The following is a 22,320-nucleotide window of genomic DNA, read 5'->3' as shown; positions in this document are numbered from 1 at the left end:
ATTCACTAATGCACTTTGTATTTGCTACAGATACTAAACTCTAGTGGTCATTCATTAGCTAGAACATAAGCAAAATCTGAAAAATTTACACCTTTGTCTATAACCAATTAGAACGTCATCCAAATTCTAAGACCCAGAAATATGGCACCTGTTATTAACTTGAACCTTCAAAATGTGATTTAGGTTACCTCTGTGTTAACAACTTCCATAGGTCTTTTCTTGGTTTCTCCTATGTCCAAGTAACTGGGGGAGAAAAAGAAAAACAATAAGGGTTTCTTTTATTGCTTTTGAGTCAGTTATATAATTTTCTTACTAAAAATTATTAAAAAGCAAAGCAAGCCATAGGAAATACTTACGCCTAAAGCAAAAAATCAGTGGCTACTAATTAAAAGCAATTGTGGTGGTAGAAACTGCTTTCAGTATCAACAACCAGAGCGGATATATGTCCTCTGGTCTCAACTTCAATGAAACTGAAGGCTTGGAAATACATACTTCTTAGGGGGGACATTTTCCCCCAACAATATTTGGCCCCTGACTATATATGTGGTGTTTCTAATTCTTATGTCAATTTTGACATAAAGAGTGGTTTGCCTGTGATGGTGCTTAATGGTTCCATTAAACACAGCCTTTAGGTCAAGACAAAGAAAGTACTGCTATAGCACGGCATTAGACCATCTGTGAAAGGCTGGGGAATCTTCTTCCCTTTGAAAGCACCTTCATGATACAGAAATGCTCAGCCATGTGGGATGGTTTAGGCATTGGTTCGGCTAAAATGCACATCGCTGGACTAGTTAACCTCTGGAGACCCCTATTACTCCATTGCTACTTGCTATAGATATTAACTAGTGATCATTCTACACACTGTATACTTGGTCAAGCCCTAAGTCCACCACTGTGATCTGGTCCCTACTGTGATTCATACAGAGCAGGTGCTAAATAAATGTTTCAGTATAAAAAAGTATAAATCTAGCATTTAATTTATAACCATAAATACAAAGACAGATACCTCAATTACTGTAATCGCTGAGTTGCAAAAAAAAGTTTATATTAGGATTAATTACAGCTATGTTTTATTATTTTGCTTCCATTTTGGGATAGGATGCTTCAGTTAATCGATACCACTGGAAATTACATTTTTCTTACATGAATAATGTTTACATAGGACAGTGCAGAACTCCCTTTGCTTAGCAATAAAATGGCTCTTTTGCAAATTGGCAGGGAGGGACTGCTTTCTGACATAACAGCAAAACATGTTAACTATCATGTGAAGAAAAGCGATCCTGGATCCACAAGATTAATGAAGCAGAGTCAACTTCCAAAAACGCATAGGAAAACTTTGGGGAAAATAACTACCTTTACAATCCTGTGCTATACAATAAAAGTTTAATAACTACCTCGAGTTTAATTATGGTTTCAACAATATTAGGAAAAATCTGAGTAAAAGAAATTCAAGAAGGAAGATGATCATTTTCATTTGAGTACTATTTTTCCACCAATGCTAAATTCTCCAACATCATTTAGGGTCTAAATGACACAAATCACCCTCAATATCTTCTGGCCTGTCTTTTGTTCTGCCAGTTGCCTCAACCGTTAGGTAAACTTACAACTGCTAAGCTTCAAATATATTCATTACTTAAATCTTCTTGGCTTCTAATCATGATAACCATAGATACTACTCCTTTAACTGAAATAAATCCACTATTCATCCGTCAGCATGGAAAACAAGCAACGGAAACTGTCATGACAAACTCAGTTTTTTTGTATGTCAACTAAAAGCAAAAACAACCATGCAGGTCTCTTACCTATACATAATGACTCTGAAGCGACCTTTCTATTTGGTTTGGAACTGGACCTCTTTTTAATCTTTTGAGTGGGCAGGGCCAAGTAAACCAAAAAAACAGGGAGTTACAAAAGTGAGTCTGCAACTTTGAGCTGTTAATAGATTCTGAAATATACTTCCATTCCCATGACATTGCTTTTTACAGGAATTATTTAATAAAAGAAAAATCAACAAAGTACGTGATGGAAGGAACTGGACGTACAGATGGTTTGCATTTTCTACGACATTTTGGTGTTCACAAAGCACATTGACGTCCGCACCATTCGCTTTTCTAACAACCCTGGGAGGTAGGAACGGTTTACGCTCCTCGTCCGCATCAGGAAGAGGCACCAGCTGAGTCCTGTGGCTCAAGCATACACAGCTAATGATCAGCTCAGTCTCAGGTCTGATTTTGAGACTCAAGATCTAAGTGTCTTGCACATCGTTTCACTTAGTTCTTTTCTATGAAGTTAGACAAAGGGTGCTAAAGGAGTTAAGGAGCTTTCCAAGAAGGGAAAACGAAATCCAAATGTATCCCTCACCTCGCATAAAAAGAATGTCCAGCAGAAGAAAAGGCAGAACACTCAGAACTCAGTTTAAGCAAATTTAGGAAAAGAAAAATGGTATTTGACGACACTAGTGATATTTGGGGAAATATTTCTATACAGTTAAAACCAGAATTCACAAGCACACGCTTCATGCTGAAGACAGTTTTTGCTATCCTGAGGCCCAAGCTCAATTTCAATTAAAATATATTAAAAGCTATGAAATGTAAAGTTTCCACACAATCCAGGAATCCCACTCCTAGGTATATAAACAAGAAAAGTGGAAACTTGCACATGATTGTTTCTGGCAGCATCATTTCCTAATAGCCCAAATATCTATCACCTGATTAATGGAGAAACAAAATGTGGCACAGCCATACCATGGAATATTCTTCAACAATAAAAAGAATGAAGTTGTGATACACACTACAATATGCCTGAGTCTGGGAAACATCCAGGCCAAGTGAAAGAAGCCAGCAACACAAAGGGCCACATATTGTGTGATTCCATTGATATGAAATATCCAGAACAGACAAATCCATAGAGGGCAGAGCATAGATAAGCAGATGCCAGACGGATGGGGTTTTGGGCTGATGGTGGGGGTGGGGGGGTCGGAACTGACGGCCAAGAAAGAATTCCTGAAGATGTATTTGGTGCAAAAAGGTGATTTTATTAAAGCACAGGGACAGGACCCATGGGCAGGAAGGGCTGCACTGGGGTTGTGACGGGTAACCGATTATTATATGCCCTCAGGTTGGGAGGGGGTTAGGGATAGAGTAAGTCTCTAAGATATTTTGGACGCAAGGTTTCCAGAACTTTGAGGGTCTAGCAGTTGTTAGGAAAATGCCATTTACTACTGTTTAGTAAAACCTCAAGTCATGAGGCCCTTCAGATGTATATGAGGGGCCATAAGCTTGAAGTATGATTGTCAGCATATATTTTATGGCAGAGTTGAGATAAAGGACGTTTCCAAAGGAATTTTTATATGTTAAAGTAGACTTACAGGATCCTGGGGGGTTGGGGGGGGGGGGTGGTCAGGATACTGTTAAGCCAAGATTCCCTTTTGCCCCCAGCAAAGTGTCATCATCCAGGCAGCTGAGCTCCTAGAAGGAGGTTACTCTGTTAGTTTCAAGGACTTGTCAATGGGCTGTAGGCAGTAAGGGAATTTAATTTCTCATTTGCCTTAGTTTCCTCCACCACCAAGGCAAACACTTAAACCCCTTTCCTTTGTTCTTGAGTAGCCAGGAGTGTCTGAGGAATATCACACATATTCCACCTGGGGGTGGGGGAGGAAGGGGCAGGACTGTTAGTCTGTACTTTGCCCTCAGCTTGCCCGAAGTTCCCTCATCAAGAGGATGGGGAGAAAGGGAAATTGGGATGGGGTTTCATTTTGGACTGATGGAAATGTTTTAATATTAGCCTGTAGTGATACTGCAAAACTCCATGAACCTAACAGAAACGATTAAAATAGGTGAACTTTATGCTCTGTGAAATACATTTCAATTAACACAGTAAAAACAAAACAAAACAAAAAACTATGCACTATTAAAAATCTACCTGCCCTGCAATACCCACCCCCACCAGGAATAATCTCCCTCAACTGTGAACTTCCACAGGACTTTATTTTTTTTCTAAGCGCAGTTACTCCTGTGTGCATGTAGTCTCTCTCCTGTTAGATCGTAAACTCTTAAAGGCAAGCAGTCACATCTTGCTTATCATCGTTCTCTTCACAGACCTAAGCAGTTTGCTCACTCACTGAACACCTACTATGAGCGACCTCTCTGCCAGGACCTGGGAATAAGCACCAACATTGACCCCAGTGCTTGAAGGTTTTAGCCCTCAAGTACCTAGAGACAGACCTGTAGACAAACACAGCAAGCCAATAAGCTTTTCCAAACATAAGGCTAATAGCATAAACGTGCAGGCTGTGCGGGCTGGAGAGGGTCACAACCGTGGGGGCGTGGTCAGCTCTACTCGGAATGCAAGTCTGGAAGAATTTAAACAGTAGGGGGGTGAAATGCAGAAAACAATTTTCTCCTCTGGTGACACAATATCCAATACTTCTAAATAATCTTTAGAAATCTTTAAACTCAAAAGGGCAGGTTCCAAGAAAAAGGAAAAAAGAGGAAAGGATAAACAGAACGGAAAGTGCTAAATTACCAGTCTGGTCACTGAATACTTTTCTAAGATTCCTGTTCCTTCTGCTGCCCAAGTGAAATTCCTTCTCCAGTCACACTTTCAACCCCCCACCCCACCTGCAGCAGGGGCTCCGCGCAGTCACAGCCCCTGGACACTCCGAGGGTGGGCGAGGCGGGGCTCACTGCTTCCCCCAAGCCAACCCCACACTTTCATGCAACCTACAGTGGTGGGCGGCCGTGGGGACAGACAGACTCACTTGAGTTTCTTGAAGGCTTCCTGGCCTCCGGCCACGTAGTTGCCCCCGCTCTGGATTTGGTCTAGCTTCCGGATGCGGTGCCCGGTGCGCGGGGTGTAGATGTTCCTGACGGCTCCAAAGGGCGCCTGAACGCCGCCCGTCACCTCCTTCAGAAAGACGTCGAAGCTAGACACCTTCTTCTCATGGATGACGACGCGGCGGCCGGCGAAGAAGGGGTCCCCGTTGCGGTACACCAGCACGCTCTTCACGACCGGCTGGGACAGGTGGCTGGACCTGGCGCCGGTGCCGCTCATCTTCCCCGCGGGACGCCGCCCGGCTGGCTCCTCGGGGGAGGCGCCTCTGCTGCCCGGCGGCCTCACAGCACGCACCCCGTGGGGGTCGCTTCCTGAAACCTACGCGAAACAGACAAGCCCGCGGTTAAAAAAAAAAAAAAAGGGAGCAGCTGCAGGGCGCCTGGCGTGCACCCAGCCGAGACCCTGCGGGCTGCGGACTCGCGGGCCACGTCCAAGTATTTCACCAAAGTCTGGACAGCCAATCAGCGCTCGCCGTGCACGCACCACACCTGCTTCGCAGGCCACCGGCCGAGCCCAGGTGCAGCCGCCGCCGGACAGGAGAGCGCGAGGGGCTTTACGCAGGCAAGCGGAGGGGGCGCCGGACGGAGAGGTGGGCACGCGCGCTCACACGCACACACGGATTAGAAAGATGCCCAAGCTCCATTTCTAATATCATATTCGTGTTACTCTCTCCAAAAGGCTTTTCTCGCCTTGCTTCCTCACTTCTGCCTCCTGCTTGCTCCCCCAAATGAAAGCAATTAAGTTCTGCCTGGAATTGCCCAGATTCTTATTTGCTGAAAAGTAATAGCCTAACGTGCACTGAGAGAGAGAGAGAGAGAGAGAGAGAGAGAGAGAGAGAGAGAGAGAGAGAGAGAGAGAGACTTGAGGGCTATGGGGGGAGGCTCGAGCTTCCGGGACCCCTAGCCCCTTCCCCCGACCCTCCGCGCCGCCGCCGGCCAAGGTCCCGTGGGCACCGTTTGAACACTGCGGGCAGCGGCGCGCAACCGAGTCCCAGGACGGGAGGCGGCGGTGGGTGGGGTGGGGCCGCCCGCCGCTGGGGTACCTGGCGACACTGGAGGGCCGGCTGGGGGAGGAGCGGCTCGAGCGGGCCCGGCGGGGGCGCAGCGCGGCGGCTCCGCCAGCACAGCGCTCAACTCCGCGGTGGCGCGGCACTCCCGCTGTTCCTCCGCTGCCGTTGTCTCTGCGGGCCTCCCTCGCCCCGGGGGGGATGGACTTGTTACTTCTCGCCGTTTCCATAGCAACTGCAGCCACGCGCGGCGCCGAGTCCGCGAACGAGTCCATGCGCGCGCCCGAGCCCCTTGGGCTTTGCCCGCAGACTCCGGGGAGAGAGTGGAGAAGTGAGGGTTGGGGGCGGGGGTGGAGGGAAAGTCTGGGTTATCTGGCGGTCATTCTCCGAATGGACGCCTACTGTGTGCCAGGCGCTATGCTGGAAGCTGGCGATACGGCGGTAAAGAGGACAACCTGAGATGTTTTGCGCGCCTACCACCGCCTAACTTTAGAAGGCTAAATGGCTAAACAGCTGTGTGTGCCCCAGACCCCACATCCTTGCATCAGTGCCTGGGTGCGACAGGGGAGGGGAGCTTTAAGAATTCTAGAAAAGAGGTGTTGTCCAGTGCACTCTGGGACATATGTCTTGTGGGACCAAGAAAATTCTCTTTAAAAAGTTGAACTCTTTCAGCTCATTCCTGCCAGGATTCCCTTTATTTCTCCTAAGACCTTGCTGCTACCTGTCATGTGCAAATTTCATCACCCGCTATTCCTCTTGCATCAAATACGAGTAAAAGTAATACTGATAATAACTACCATTAATTGAATGTTTTTGCATGTAGCAGGCATTGTGTTAGGGACTTTAAGTAAACTGCCTGATGTTCACAATAGCCTTCAGAGGTAAGTATTATTCTTTGCTCAGATGAGGAAACGGAGAGGTAGAGATACCAAAGAAGCTTACCTCAGGTCACACACAAAAATTCAAACCTGGTTCTCTGGGATTCCAGAACTACTTTGACCACCGTGTCATAGTAATCTAAAAAGTGAACGTGTAAAACATTGCAGTCTGGGGAGCAGAAACATTTTTATTAAAGTTTCCTAATACATTAATTCCTTGGAAGTGAACAGGTTGTTTTCTAATTTTTTTTTATTTTATTTTTAGGAAGAAAGAGAGTGTGAGCAGGGGAGAGGCAGAGGGTGAGAGAGAGAATCCCAAACAGGCTCCGTGCTCAGCGAGGAGCTTGTTGGGGGACTGGATCCCATGACCCTGGGATCATGACCTGAGCCAAAATCAAGAATCAGAGGTTCAACCAACTGAGCCACCCAGGCGCCCTGGAACTTAACAGTTTTCAAAAGAAGACCAAAGACAAGGGAATAATGCAGAGGAAAAAAAGAGAAAGGAATTCTGTGAACCAGTTATAAACAATGTACAGGTTGCAGGAATAAGCAGGGAAAATATCTGTGCAAATATGCTACCAAGTGAGAAGACAGAATACCTGTTTTGAGGGATGGAAGGCAGTAAACCGAGCAACCCTTGGACCACTTAGTATCTAATTACTGGCTATTGGGGAGGGGAAGGCCTTGATTCATAGCTTTTGCCAATTTTTGTGGTTAAAATCCTGCAAGTGTGGCTGGTTTCCAGCTACCAATTTGTGGTCACTGAAGGCAAGAGATGCACGGTTGCATGCCATTATTTGGTATTTCCACCATATCATTACAGTAGACATGGAACTTCATAGATAATAGTAAAATCTAGGTGGTGATGAATTTTGAGCATCTATTACCTTTGTTTTTAATATAACTTATTTAACTGTACATTTCTACAATTTAATTTTTTTAGTGGCTATGTTTGAGATTTTTGAAAATTTAACAACTGCCTCTCACAAGGCAGCTCTCAGCAGCCATGTTCCTGAACATCTACCCTATGCTAGCAAAAGGCAGTCTAGACTCAACACGTTGACATGATCGCATGTTTTCACCAACACCACCTCTTTTCCTATATTCTCTGTCTCCATAAATGGACCCTCATCTACCCATCTGAACATGCACATTTCTCTTCCTCACAGAACACATTTAACTGCAGAGACACAACGACATAGCCACCTATTCAGTCTCTCTGCTCCTTCTGTTTGTTGAATTCTTTTGGGAGCTGTCCTCTCTTATGCAGAAACCCAAAACTGAGCCAAGGGAGGATTTCAGAAGCCACAAAGGTTACAGAAACCCTGATCACGAAGGGCTGAGGTGGAATGAGGAGCCACTTCAGGTGGATGCTGGGGAATGTTCGAGCGGTCACGCACAGGAGAGTTTTGTTTCTATGCTTCTTCCTAAGTGTGAGAAAGATGTCGGGAGTGAGAGATGGCAAGAGATTCTCAAAGCAGTTTTACTGTGCATCAAAAATATTGCCATAAAGGTATTTGGCGTTTCTTCAAGAGCCTGAATAAATTTCTGAAATGCTTCTGATTCTGTCTTACCGTGGAAATAATAATTATTTCAAGGTAGGGGCGCCTGGTTGGCTCAGTTGGTTGAGTGTCTGATTCTTGATTTTGGCTCAGGTCATAATCCCACAGTCATGGGATTGAGCCCCAGGTCCAGTTCCTCACTGACTGTGGAACCTGCTTGGCATTCTCTCTCTCTCCCTATCTCTCTCCCTCTGTTTCTCTCTCTGTCCCTCCTCCACTCATGTGCACACAGATAGGTGCACATGCTCTCTCTCACTCTAAAATAAAAATTTAAGGGGGAGCCTGGGTCGCTCAGTAAACTTAGCGTCCGACTTTGTCTGAGGTCATGATCTCATGGTTCGTGGGTTCAAGCCCCACATCGGGCTCTGTGCTGACAGCTCAGAGCCTGGAGCCTGCCTCAGATTCTGTGTCTCCCTCTCTCTCTGCCCTTCCCCCATTCACACTCTGTGTGTGTGTCTCTCTCTCTCTCAAAAATAAACATTAAAAAATTTTTAAATAAAATTTAAAAAATAATAAATTATTATTTCAATGTAATACTGTGCTGAAACCAGACCACACTGCACCCCGAGTTTTATAAGGGTTCTTCAGGGGTACCTGGGTGTCTCAGTCGGTTAAGTGTCCAACTTCAGCTCAGGTTATGATCTCAAGGTCTGTGAGTTCAAGCCCCACGTCGGAATCTATGCTGACAGCTCAGGGCCTGGAGCCTGCTTCAGAATCTGTGTCTCCCTCTCTCTCTGCCCCTCCCCCGCGCTCGCTCGCTCGCTCTCACTCTCTCTCTCTCTCTCAAAAATAAACATTTTTTAAAAATTATATAATGTTTCTTTAGTCACCAAGTTCTATCCATTCTCCCTCTCAAATATTTCTTGATGAGTAAATCCATTCGTACATCTCCAAATCCATTTCCACTTTCTGAATTCAGGGCACCATCATCACCTAAAATGTCACCTTGTCTCCACCTGTGTTTCCCTACTATCCATTCTCCACAGAAGAGCCTGGAAGACTGTTGGAAAACACACATCTAATCATGTCACTTTGCAGCTGAAAACTTATTGGATGTCCCCCGTTTTTTGTACAATAATATCCAACATCATCAACAGTGATCACAACAGCCTGGCTTTGCTGGCTTATAATGCTTGAATCCCATTCTCTTCTCGCTGGATTCTCCCTGCAGCTTCCCAAAGTCAAGACTTATCCTTCCACGTCCTTGAATATTCCTTTGCACATACTTTACAGCTCATTATCCCCCACTGCCTTTTTGGCTCCTTGCAACCAAGTCCCAATTAAATGTTATTTCCCCAGGAAAGATTTACTACCTCAGTTCCCAGATCAGAATAGCTCTGCACATATTTTATATTTTCCTCCACAGTTCTTACTGATTGTAATGATAAACCTTTGTATAATTACATGTTTAATTTTTGTCTTTGTATAATTAGATGTTTAGTCTTTCTATAATTATATGTGTAGACATATAAATACCCTGAAGGAAAAGACTTGTGTCCATTTTATCCATCCATATATCCCCAGTGCCTAGCACAGAGGCTGATATATATGTAATATATATATTATAGTAAGTACTAAATAATTTTCAGTTTATAAATTAAGCTGGGGCACCATTTTTTAAGCGTCTGACTCGCGTTGAATGCCTGAGTTAAATGCCACTTCCGGATCCGGGCAGGAGGTCCGGCCCCTCAGAGCCACCAGGCAAGAGCATCGGGTGTCAATTGGGTGGACCCACCCGGAACCCCCGCGTGGAGTCGCAGGAAGAGGCGGGGCCAGCCAGGAAACTTACAAGGGGGCACAGGCTTCGCGCCTCCCGGAGCTCTGCCGGGGCTCCCTGGCCCTTGCTCTTCTTGAGCTCCCGGACCTAGCACAGTAGATGACGTAGCTGCTGCCGAGGCCCAGGGGGACCAGTGGATGCCCTTCCAGTCCCCGGCAGGCTCTGAGGTTACCCCGTTCACCACCGGGGTTTGTACTCGGCTCTGATGGTTTCCTGTGCAGGAACTGTGTTTTCCGTCGAGACGTGGCTGGCTGACTCCATCTTCCACCTTAACACCCTAGGTGTGCTGGTGCTGTAACCCTCCAGTCCGAGAAGGACCCCGCAGAGCAACCCTCTGCACTCTCTGCCGGATTTGCAGGCCGCGTTTGACCCCAAGATGCCCACCTTCCAGCTTTTCTCTGTCCCGGCCAACATTCCCTTCACGTCTAGCTCCCGCTGACCTCCCACCGTGTTTCCCCTCAAAGTCTCTCTTCTGCTGCTTAAGCCCCGACCGAGCCGTAGTTCCAGAAATGGAGTGGATGAGCCAAGTCCTGCTGACGGTGACATAGTTAACTCTAGGGACTTGATGGAAATCACCATCTTCGGACAGCCCCCGTGTACAGAATCGGGTGAAGAGCATGTTCCTGAGCCTGGCAAACTGCCCGACGTGAGGGTCTCTGAAAACCTGCAGGTGGATGGAGCCACCCACGAACCACCATACCTGCCTCTCTTCCAGCCTTTATTACCTTAGCAAAAGTGTTCTGCATGCATGCAGTGTGCTGGGCATCCCTTAGTGAGAGGAATCTAAATAGGACCTTGGGAAAGTAAACAGATCTGACACATTCAGGCCCGTCACTGCCCACGCAGCCTCAGCGCGGCGTCACCGCTATGTCCAGGTCTCAGCTTCAGAGTCTCCACCTGAGAAGTGAGGCTGCGAGCACCTCCCCTCCTCCACCACGCCCCTCACTCAATGAGGAGTAGTTTGGAACAGTGAGCATTTTTCCTTATCCATCTGAGAAGATGAAACAACTTGAGGAGTGCTTGAAAGCTGATGTATCAGGTCCCTGGATTCCTAAACATCTTTTTGCATAAGTATTTTCAAGAGCATTGTAAGAAAGTCCTGCTTCTGCTGCTCAAGTTCAAGAGAAGCAAGTATGTATTACTCTCTGCATTCTTTTCTTTCTTTTTGTCCTGTGTCTTGAGGGGTAGTGCCTTGATTATTATGATGTAAAAGTAAGTTTGTGGTGCCTGGATGGCTCAGTCAGTTGGGCATCCAGCTTTGGCTCAGGTGATGATCTTGAGGTTCGTGAGTTCAAGCACCACCTTGGCTCTGTACTAACAACACAGAGTCTGGAGCCTGCTTGGGATTCTTTGTCTCCCTCTCGCTCTGCCCCTCCCCCACTCATACTCTGTCTCTCCTCTCTCTCAGAAATAAACACTTAAAAAATTTTAAGTGACTTGGTAGTGCCATTCTAGTACAGAACTGAATTTCCTCTTTGTCCAATGGTAAAAAGACCTTTGCTCACTTAAAATTAAATATAGGAAGGAAGGAAGGAAGGGAGGAAGGGAGGGAGGGAGGGAGGAAGGACACAGCCAGATGGGGAGGAATGCACCTGCACAGGATGCCAGACTCTTACCCACCACTGAGTTTTGACAGTCTGTCAAGGCAATAGAGATATTTATGACATGTGGAACATATTCTGCTAGTTTTCCTTTGAAGAACATCCTCACCGTTACAACTGGTGTTCTCATCTCAATCTCAGAACGAACACCTTCAGCTTCTTGAGACTGTTTCTTGGACATGCATTTGAATAACGGTGGCTGCTTCTGATAAGCCCTGCATTCCTCTTGTCCCATTAACTCAGCTGATGTCTGGGCGCCTAGGTGGCGCAGTCGGTTAAGCGTCCGACTTCAGCCACGTCACGATCTCGCGGTCCGTGAGTTCGAGCCCCGCGTCGGGCTCTGGGCTGATGGCTCGGAGCCTGGAGCCTGTTTCCGATTCTGTGTCTCCCTCTCTCTCTGCCCCTCCCCCGTTCATGCTCTGTCTCTCTCTGTCCCAAAAATAAATAAACGTTGAAAAAAAAAAAATTAACTCAGCTGATGTCAGTAATGACCAAACTCTTCTTCATGTCTGTGTACTGAGTTGCCTACCCCAGGTGGCTGTATCTAAAGTACCCAAAAGTGTAAGAAGGACTGTCCTTATCTCCTATTCACAGCCAAATCATGTAGATTCTACTTAACATGCCCTAAGCCTTCCCCTTCTCATTTTACCCCCTCCCCCTACCGAGGTTTAGAGCTTAGTAAGAATGCTTACTCTATACATCACTATGTACTTAAGGAGTTATGAGTAATAAAAAGTAATCATTTCCTACTTTAGTTGATTTGGTGCCATTTAGAGTATAAGATGAGTAATCACAATCTCCTGAAACAATAAACTTGAACCTTCATTTTTTATGTAGCTTCCTGTCATAATGCAAACCCCAAAGAAACCTATAGCAATTTGTCTTTAAATTCTACATAAACCAGGGGCACCTGGGTGGCTCAGTAGGTTAAGCATCCAACTTCAGCTCAGGTCATGATCTCATGGCTGGTGGGTTCGAGCCTCGCATCAGGCTCTGTGCTGACAGCTCAGAGCCTGGAGTCTGCTTCGGATTCTGTATCTCCCTCTGCCCCTTCCCCACTCACACTCTGTCTCTCTGTCTCTTAAAAAATAAATAAACATAAAAAAATTAATTCTATATAAACCAAATGTCACATTTTTCTAAGTTACTATTTTCTTCTTCTGAAAAACATACAATTTCATGGCAAGAGATTTAATATCAGTGAAAAGCTTCAGTTCATTAGGGTATGATCTGCAAGCCCCACGGTAAAATGGCAAGTTTAGAGGCAGTGAGAAGTTGAGAGAATTCACACAGAGGGTTTCTATTTTCTCTGAACTGCAGAAGGAAATGTTATCTTGCCGGAATCTTCTGGCACTTAGCATCATGGTAAAGGCAGGTATTTAATAAATATCTGTTACGTGAATTAATCTAAGAGTTAAGGGTGATGCAGACATAAGAAAGAACCAAGGTATCTTGAGGAGAGCTGAACAGCTACTATGATAAACCCAATGTTGTGTTAGGTGCTACTGTGAAATGTATTTGTTCATAGATGATTTCTGCCTTTATGGATCCCTTAAAAAGGATATTTATAGAATCCCATTTCCAACATGAGCTAAATATCCTGAATCAATCTCCTTGTAAAACAATTACAAAATGCTGGATTTAAAAATATTTAAGGCTTTCGAAATGCATTGCCAATTTAGCAAGAATGAAAATCATTCAGAAAAGCCAAAAGCTGAGTGAAAACAGAAAGCTGGGGAGGTAATCAAGCACTGAAATCAGCTTCAACCCTAAGAACACCTGCCCATGCCCTGGTGACCTGAGACTCATGTTCTTTTTCTATTTTTTAAAATTTATTTATTTTGAGAGAAAGGGGAGGAGGGGGCAGAGAGAAAGGGAGAGAAAATTCTAAGCAGGCTCCACACCAGTGCAGAGCCTGACTCGGGACTTGAACCCCGAGATCATGACCTGAGCCGAAATCAAGAGTCAGACCCCTAACTGACTGAGCCATCCAGGTGTCCCAGTCAAAGGCCAAATTGAGACTATTTGCCATGTCTGATCAAAGTTCCAGAAGGAGACATAGATACAATGGAACAGAGGCATTATTTGAAATGTTTTCCAGAATGGCTAAAAGATATAAATCCTCATATTCAGGAAGTCAAATGAATCCCAGGTAGGATAAATTCAAAGAATCACCATCTAGGTAAATTGAAGTGATTCTGCCATAGAAAATATACAAAATATGATCCTAAAAGCGGTTTGTGGAAAAATACAAATTACCACAAATGAAACACATTAATGGCTGACTTCTCAAAAGCAACAATAGAAATAAGAAGACGGTGAACTAAGATCTTCAATGTGTTGAGGAAATAATTCTAAATATGAGATTTCTACCCCAGCAAAATTATCTTTCTCAAGAATGAGTGCAAATTAAGAGCATTTTCCACCAGTAGGAATTCTCTGAAGAAAATTTCAAAGAACTTAACTCAAGCATAGAAGAAATGATCTTAAATAAAAGTCCAAAAGGCAAGTAGGACTGATGAACAAAGACAAAGACATCATTAACTATGTGGTCAACATTTTTAACAATTACGTAACACAGTAAGAACAATGTCTGATGTATGGTGTTTATGACACAATTTGAACTAACATACTGGAAAATAATTGCATATAAATGGAGAGGGGAGTGGCGGCGAAAGTTTAAGTATTATAAGAACTTTCACACCCACGAGGATGGTTGTGAGAATTTAAAGCACATAAAAATGAGTGTTGGGGGGCGCCTGGGTGGCTCAGTCGGTTAAGCATCCGACTTCGGCTCAGGTCGTGATCTCGCGGTCCGTGGGTTCGAGCCCCGCGTCGGGCTCTGTGCTGACCGCTCAGAGCCTGGAGCCTGTTTCAGATTCTGTGTCTCCCTCTTTCTGACCCTCCCCTGTTCATGCTCTCTCTCTCTCTGTCTCAAAAATAAATAAATGTTAAAAAAAATTTTTTTAAAGAAAATGAGTGTTAATGAGTATGTGGAGGAATTAGAACACTCATACATTTCTGGGGGGAATGTAAAATGGTGTAGCCTCTTTGGAAAAGAGTCTGGCAGTTATTCAAAAGTTAGACATAGTGTACCATATGACCCAGCAATTTCATTTCTAGGCATATACCCAAGAGAATTGAAAACATATGTTGGCACAAAAATGTGTATACAAATGTTCACAGAAACAGCGTTTATAACAGCCCCAAAGTGAAAACAACACCATCAGCTGACGAGTGGGGATACAACATTTGGATTTACATGGGAATTGGAAGCTGACAAGTGAGATGCTAATCTTCACACTGTCCCAAGCCCCGTGTTCCAGCCTTTGTTATTGGGACCAAATTTACTTCCCTTCCTACCTTTACTCCACGGTGTGTGTTTTTCTCTGGTGATGCCTCAGTTTCTCATAAGAACACATTCCTAGCAGGTCCACCTGACAGTCTAGCAGACGTGTTCAGATGCATGTGAATCCCTGTAGTGGACATAGCTGAGACCTGAGCTAGGACGCCTTCCTTCCACCCCCACTTCTCTCCTTCCCTCCCTTCCCTTCTCTCTCCTCCTCCCCCTTTCTGTGTCTCTCCTTTTGCACACACACACACATATAACATTCATTTGCTCAACTATTTGGCAAGCACTGTTCTAAGCACTTGGAGCAGTGACAAAATAGACAATGTGTCACCCTTCTGGACATTTTAGAGAATGGCATGGCGAGTGCTATGAACAGGAAAAGGGTTGTGACAGACAGTGACTATGGGATACTTTATGTGGATTAAGGAAGGCCTTCCTTTCTTTCTTTTTATTTAAATTCCAGTTAGTTAACATGTAGTGTAATATTAGTTTCATGTGTACAGTTGGATTTTTTTGGATTCCATACATCATCTGGTGCTCACTCCTTAGTCCCCATCTACTTGTGTTTTTTGTTTTGTTTTGGTTTTTGTTTTTTTAGAGAGTGTGAGCAGGGAAGGGGGGCAGAGGGACAGAGAGAGAGAATCTTAAGCAGGCTCTACTCAGTGCAGAGTCTGAATGGGGCTCGATCCCACAATCCTGGGATCACGACCTGAGCCAAAATCAAGATCTGGATGCTCAACTGACTGAGCCACCATTTTTAACTTTTTGAGGGATTTCCATACTGCTTTCCAGAGTGGCTATACCAGTTCCTAAAGAATGTGTAAAACTCAACACCCCTCCAAAAAACCAAATAATCCAGTTAAAAAATGGATAGAAGACATTCATAGGGGTTTTTTTAAAGAAGACATCCAGATGGCTAACAGATACATGAAAAGATGCTCACCATCACTCATCATCAGGGAAGTACAAACCAAAACTACAATGAGATACCACCTCACACCTGTCACAATGGCTAAACTTAAGAACACAGGAAATAGCAGTGGTTGGCAAAGACGTGGAGAAAGGGGAACCCCTTAAAACTGGTGATGGGAACGCAAACTCGTGCAGCCACTGAAGATCTTTTTTTTTTTAAGTTTATTTATTTATTTTGAGAGAGAGTGTGCATGTGAGTGGGGAAGGGGCAGAGAGAGAGAGAGAATCCCAAGCAGCCTCCGCATGGTCAGTGTAGAGCCTGACTTGGGGCTCAAACTCACGAACCATGAGATCATGACCTGAGCAGAAATCAAGAGCCAGACACTTGACTGACTGAGCCGCCCAGGTGCCCCTAAGGAAGGTCTTTCTGATGAGGTGAACATTCAGCTCGGCTAAATGACAAGAGATACTCAGCTGTGCAAAAACCTGGCATGTAAGCATTCCATACAAAGAAAACAGCAGTGTATATGTTGTATCTTATATATTATATGCCATAATCTGAGAGCTTCCCTCACCCCTAAAGATGGAAGAAGTGGGATTTTACACAGAACCCACCCCTGGTTGGCTTGTTCCACTCACCCAGGTAGGATGCTGGAATCCACCTTGAGTGGCACCCCAAATGGGAGACCCCGACTCACAGGGCCCTCAGCTGTGGGGACCCTCCACCAGATCCCTCTTGGGGCACAACCATATTTCCAACCTACTGCACGCTCTCATGGGGCCTCTGGGCATATGGTTTTCAGGGTTTCTAACCTCATTCCACAGGGAGGGGAACTTCAGGGAAATCCCAGCCTAGGTGCAGAATCACAGCAAGGAAAAGCCAGCGGGAAGCCCTCCTCCCTTGCTTTTAGGGAATTCTGGACTCTGCGTATCTAAGCTCTGGAAGACGAAGAGTGGAAATTTCTCCAATCCCTGGAGGACTTCTGATAGAGCAGGAGCATAAAAGCCGGATTCCCCAAGAGGAGTAAGGGACTCAGGGCTCTTGTGCCCCTACGAGGGTCAGAGGAGACAGTGGTCAGCACCGGCTGGGCCTCCTCTCAGGCAGCCTCACTGATCGTTCCTGGCTTTCAGGGCCCTCCCTGACGGGACTTAGCCATCTCTGCAGTGATGTCTTTTGAGTGAGTATGGGAGAGAGGACTATTTGCCTTCTGGATTCTTCCTGGGCTCATTCCTCCAGATTGTCTTTGCTCATTTTCTTTTCCTCATGATGATTCCTTCCATTTCCTCTCCCATCTCTTCAGGGTATCATATCCAATCAGTTCTTCAAGACCCATCTCAAAACTCACCTCAGCTGGGCGGCCCTCCCTGAGTGCTGTTACTTCATTAATGTCTTGGCTGAATGCCAACAAACACCTAGACTCTTTTTCATACCCTCTTGTTATTTCCCCTCTCTTCCTCACTTCCTCCCTCCCCACTTTCTTCTTTTCCTTCCTTCCTTCTTAATAATAAACTTACTCATCTCAACCCTTTTTGAAAAAAGTTATTACTAAATTTGGAATGTGTAATGATAATATTTCAAACATATGTGAGGGTTATAAAACATTAACAATAGGGGCACTTGGGTGGCTCAGTCAGTTGAGTGTCAGACTCTTGATCTCGGCTCAGGTCATGATCTGAGGGTTCATGGGATCAAGCCCCAAGTCCGGCTCTGTGCTAACAGCATGGAGCCTGCTTGGGATTCTCTCTCTCTCTCTCTCTCTCTCTCTCTCTCTCTCTCTCTCTCTCTTCCTCTCTCTGCCCCTCCCCCACTTGTTTTCTCTTTCTCTCTCCCAAAATAAATAAGCTTAAAGAACATTACCAACAATACAAAGATATGTATGCCCCCCACCACACACCAGCTCAAGAACAAAATATTACCAGGGGTGCCTGGTGGCTCAGTAGTTTTAATGCCCCACTCTTGATCTTGGCTCAGGTCATGATCTCATGGTTCGTGAGTTCTAGCCCCGCATTGGGCCCTGTGCTTACAGCAGGGAGCCTGCCTGGGATTTTCTCTTCCCTCTCTCTGCCCCTCCCCCACTCGTGCACACACATGCACTGCTCACGCTCACTTGCTCTCTCTCTAAATAAACTTTTTTAACAATGTTTAAAAAGAACAAAATATTACCATTTCCCATGATATCTCAGTGCTCTCCTGCCCACCCTACCCCAATGGGTAACTGTGGGGAAATAAGTTCAAGAATTCCTTATACTTACATAAATGGGTTAAAAAAAGCTTAGGGTGGAAAGCTGCCACCACAGGGCGAAAGTGCCCAAGGTTAGTTAGTGAGATATTATAATGGGATCACGAGTAACTTGTTATATCACCTGCAGGCAACGACTTGCCATCTGGTGCCAATATGCTTTAATCACAAGCTCCACTTGTCCCCCAGACCCTTTGTTTCTTGCACACACAAGTTAATGATTACCATCTGATTGTTTTCTTCACATTCATCACGTGTGTAAGATCTTAAGAACTCAATAAATAGAGACAAAAAGCCTGTTTGGGGGCTCTTGCCTCCTCCCAGACATTAGCCTCTCTCATTTTCAATTCTGTGTCCGTGCTCTCTTGCTGGACAAGAGAGAACTCCAGACTCATAATCTGTGACAGGTAACCACTATCCCGAACGTTGTGTCTATCATTCTCCCTTACTTTTCTTTGTAGTTTCACCACTTTCTATCTCTAACCAGTGAATTATTTAGTTCTGCATGCTTTTGAATTTTACACCAGTAGAATTTTACTATAGGTACTTGTTTTGTGCATTATTTTTTGGACTCTGCATTTTGTTTGTGAACGTCCTTCCATGTTGGTGCATGCTGCTGAGTTCATTTTCACTGCTGTATGGTGTCCTTGGGATGACTGCATCATTATTTGTTTATCCATTCTGTTGTTCTTCCACATTAGGATTGTCTGTATTCTTAATTATGAGCTATACCTCTATAAGCATTCTTGTAGATGTCTCCTGATGCATCTCCTGTGTGGGAGTTTCTCCAAGATATGTACAAAGTATTAGAAATGCCAGTTCTAAGAGTACACACATATCCAACTTTATAGAAATGCCAAATGACTTCCAGAGTGGTTGTCCTAGTTTACAGTCTCACCAGTGGTGGATGAGAGCTCCTGGGGCTCCACATCCTTCATGACCTCAGTCTGTCATCTCTTAATTTTTGCCGATGTGGGGGCAAAATCTTGGAGGGTTTAGTTAGAATTTCTTTGATTTCTATGAAGCTAAATATTCTTTCAGATGTATTTATCGGTCACTTAAGTTTCCTCTTTTGTTAGGAGCCTGTTCAAACCTTTTGCCCATTTTAAAAATGGAGCTGTGAGGTATTTTTTTCTCCTTACCTTTCTGGATATTGAGTAGCTCTTCAGATATTCTCAATATATGCAGTCCTGTATTGGTTATATATTTTACCAATATCACCTCCTTGTTTGTGGAGCTTTTGTTTTCTATTTATGGCTTTCTTGGAACTGAAGTTCTTAATTTTAATTAAATTAGATGTGTAAATATTTTCCTTTGAGCTTTGTGCTTTCTGTGTATTATTTAAGCAATTCTTTCTATCTTGGGATCAGGATGATATTCTCTTACATTACCTTCTAAAAGCTTTACAGTTTTGCGTATGGCATTTAGGGTTAATTCACCATGAATTGATTTTTGTGTGTTGTGAGAGAGGGATCAAATTTCATTTTGTTCGCATGGACAAAAAGTTGTTGCCATAATTTATTATATAGTGTCCAATATAATATGCTGCTACCTCTATAATATGTTGCTACCTCTATCATATGCCAACTGTCCAAATATAATGTGGATCTGTGTCTGCTTTCTCCTCTGTTCCATTGGTCCAATTAGCTAGGCTTGCAGTAAAACTATGCCATCTTAAGTATTACGGCTTATAGGAAGTCCTGATATTTTCGTGAGACATGTCCTAACACATTTTTCTTTTTTTTTTTTTAAGGATATTTTTGGTATTTTACTCCCCCATAACAAAAAGAGATAGGTTAAATAAATTAAATTGGAAATGAAAAAGGAGAGGATAATTGAAGTTGCTCCAGATATTGAAAAGAAAATCAGAGCATGTATATACAACATTATACCAATACATTTGAAAACTAATACAATAAAAAATTCTGCAGGGGCGTCTGGGTGGCTCAGTCGGTTGGGCATCTGATTCTTTATTTCAGCTCAGGTCAAGATCCCAGGGTAATGGGATTGAGCCCCTTGTCGGACTCCAGGCTGAACATGGAGCTGCTTGAGATTCTCTCTCTCCCTCTCCATCTGCCCCTCCACACTCTCTTGCACGCACTCGCTTTCTCTCTAAAAAAAAAAAAAAACTAAAATAAAAAATAAGGGGCACATGGGTGGCTTAGTTGGTTAAGCATCCAACTCTTGATTTTGGCTCAGGTCATGATATCCCAGTTCGTGGGATCAAGCCCCTCATTGGGCTCTGCGCTGACAGTGCAGAGCCTGGTTGGGATTGTCTCTCACTCCCTCTCTCTCTGCCCCTTCCTACTCGTGCACTCTCTCTGTCTCTCTCAAAATAAATATAAGTAAATGATAAGATAAGATAAAATTTCTCCAAATGTATAACTCAGTCTGACTCAGCAACTGATTTTTTTAGAGAATTTTTTCTAGTTATTGCTGACAATGTATATAAATGCAATAGATCTTTTTATAGTGTCCAGAAACCGAAGCTGTCCTGGATTTTGCCAGATAACATTTAGATTGGAATTTTTACATTAATGTAATTTGCTTTTTGTTGTTGTCCTTGGCCTATATATATTTTGATATGTAAAGGTCATGCCACCTTCTGAAAGATTTGGTATTAGATCAAAATTATAGCTCTTTAAATACTTGGTAAAACTCACCAGTGAAATTGCCAGTGAACTCATTTGGGTCCTGTTAGTTGTTTTTGTTTTAATCAGACTTGGGAAGTTATGTATTTTAGTACTATGTCCATTTCACTCTTCTTCAAGTTCACTGGCATAAAGCCATCCATTGCATCCTCTCATCTGCTAAAGGTCTGCAGGGTCCGTGGCAGGTCCCATCTTGTCCATTTCCACCATTGTTCCTTTTGGCTGCATTCTTTTACTCTTCGTTAATTTCACCAGGGTTTTGTCAATTTTATTAGTCTTTTCAAAAAAAACCAACTTTTGGCTTTATTGATCATCTCCATGGTATGCTTTATTACTTTATCACTTATTTCCGGTTCTTTGAAAAACATCCCCTTTCCTGTTATTTCCTTGAGTTTACTTTGCTTTCCACCCCCCCCCAACTGCCTAAGATAAAAGTTTATTATTTATTATTTGTTAGCTTTTCCATATCCATTATCAGAAGTTGGCCGGAAAACCCAAAATAAATATTTCACTACAAATTCTTTAAAGCATTGAGTACAAACAGTCCTTTTATGCCATGTGTAAAATCAAATGTGGAGACAAGGGGAAAAAGAGAGGCATTCTGGTGCAGGAAGCAGTGTCACCTTGGCAGTGTCTCCCTGGACCCTGAGGACTCTAACATGGCATCCGTGGCGGTGGCACCTGGCCAAACGCCATGTCACTGCAGGGGCAATGGTGCACAGGTTCTGGCGCCCGCCTCCTCAAGCAGCGGATGCCTCAGGAAACAGCACCAGAAGGAGCGAGAGCAGAAAATGAGGGACATTCAGGAACCATGCTGATGAAAGGGCTCATTCCCTGGGAACTCCTAGAAGTAACTAGAGGGAACCTTCGGGACGAGGGAAGGTTATGGGATGCACAGGTACTTTTCATAGGAAGCAAGAGCCTGAAAAGATGTGCCTTATTAATTTTGACCAACTTTACCCCCTGGCCCGATATGGTCTGGGAAAATCTAGGGTTTTGAGCCATGAGAGCAAGGGAGCAGGGTATATGCAAAAAAATGGATAGAATCTAGTAATGTTGAAAAAGACAAGTTAGTAACTATTTTAAATATCAGTGTGGGGTTTTTCCATTTTATTTTTAATTTTTTTTAATTTACATCCAAATTTGTTAGCGTATAGTGCAACAATGATTTCGGGAGTAGATTCCTTAATGCCCCTTACGCATTTAGCCCATCCCCCCTCCCACAACCCCTCAGGTAACCCTCAGTTTGTTCTCCATATTTATGAGTCTCTTCTGTTTTGTCTCCCCTGTTTTTATATTATTTTTGTTTCCCTTCCCTTATGTTCATCTGTTTTGTCTCTTAAAGTCCTCATATGAGTGAAGTCATATGATACTTGTCTTTCTCTGACTAATTTCACTTAGCGTAATACCCTCCAGTTCCATCCACATAGTTGCAAATGTCAAGATTTCATTCTTTTTGATTGCTGAGTAATACTCCATTGTTTATATCTATACCACATCTTCTTTAT

The 22,320-nt window shown here is 44.0% G+C and overlaps 1 protein-coding gene across 4 annotated transcripts in view; it reads right to left on the bottom strand.

Moving 5' to 3' along the window:
- DCDC2 (doublecortin domain containing 2) overlaps positions 1-6,012 on the bottom strand; it is a 165,929-nt gene extending 159,917 nt beyond the window's left edge. For 3 of the 4 annotated variants that reach the window (XM_045057058.1, XM_023253620.2, XM_045057060.1), the window contains exons 1-3: positions 5,876-6,012; positions 4,760-5,151; positions 189-243 (exon numbers count right to left, since the gene is read on the bottom strand). In XM_045057058.1, the coding sequence (XP_044912993.1) occupies positions 189-243; positions 4,760-5,052 (348 nt within the window). In that variant the 5' untranslated portion in view covers positions 5,053-5,151; positions 5,876-6,012. Of the gene's footprint in view, positions 1-188; positions 244-4,759; positions 5,152-5,321; positions 5,800-5,875 lie in introns of those variants that run through there. The other variant, XM_045057059.1, reaches the window with a different exon arrangement.
- Positions 6,013-22,320: the final 16,308 nt, after the last annotated feature.

The sequence above is a fragment of the Felis catus genome, chromosome B2 (assembly GCF_018350175.1).
Source record: "Felis catus isolate Fca126 chromosome B2, F.catus_Fca126_mat1.0, whole genome shotgun sequence".
NCBI lineage: Eukaryota > Metazoa > Chordata > Mammalia > Carnivora > Felidae > Felis > Felis catus.
This window is presented reverse-complemented; position numbering and strand designations above follow the sequence as displayed.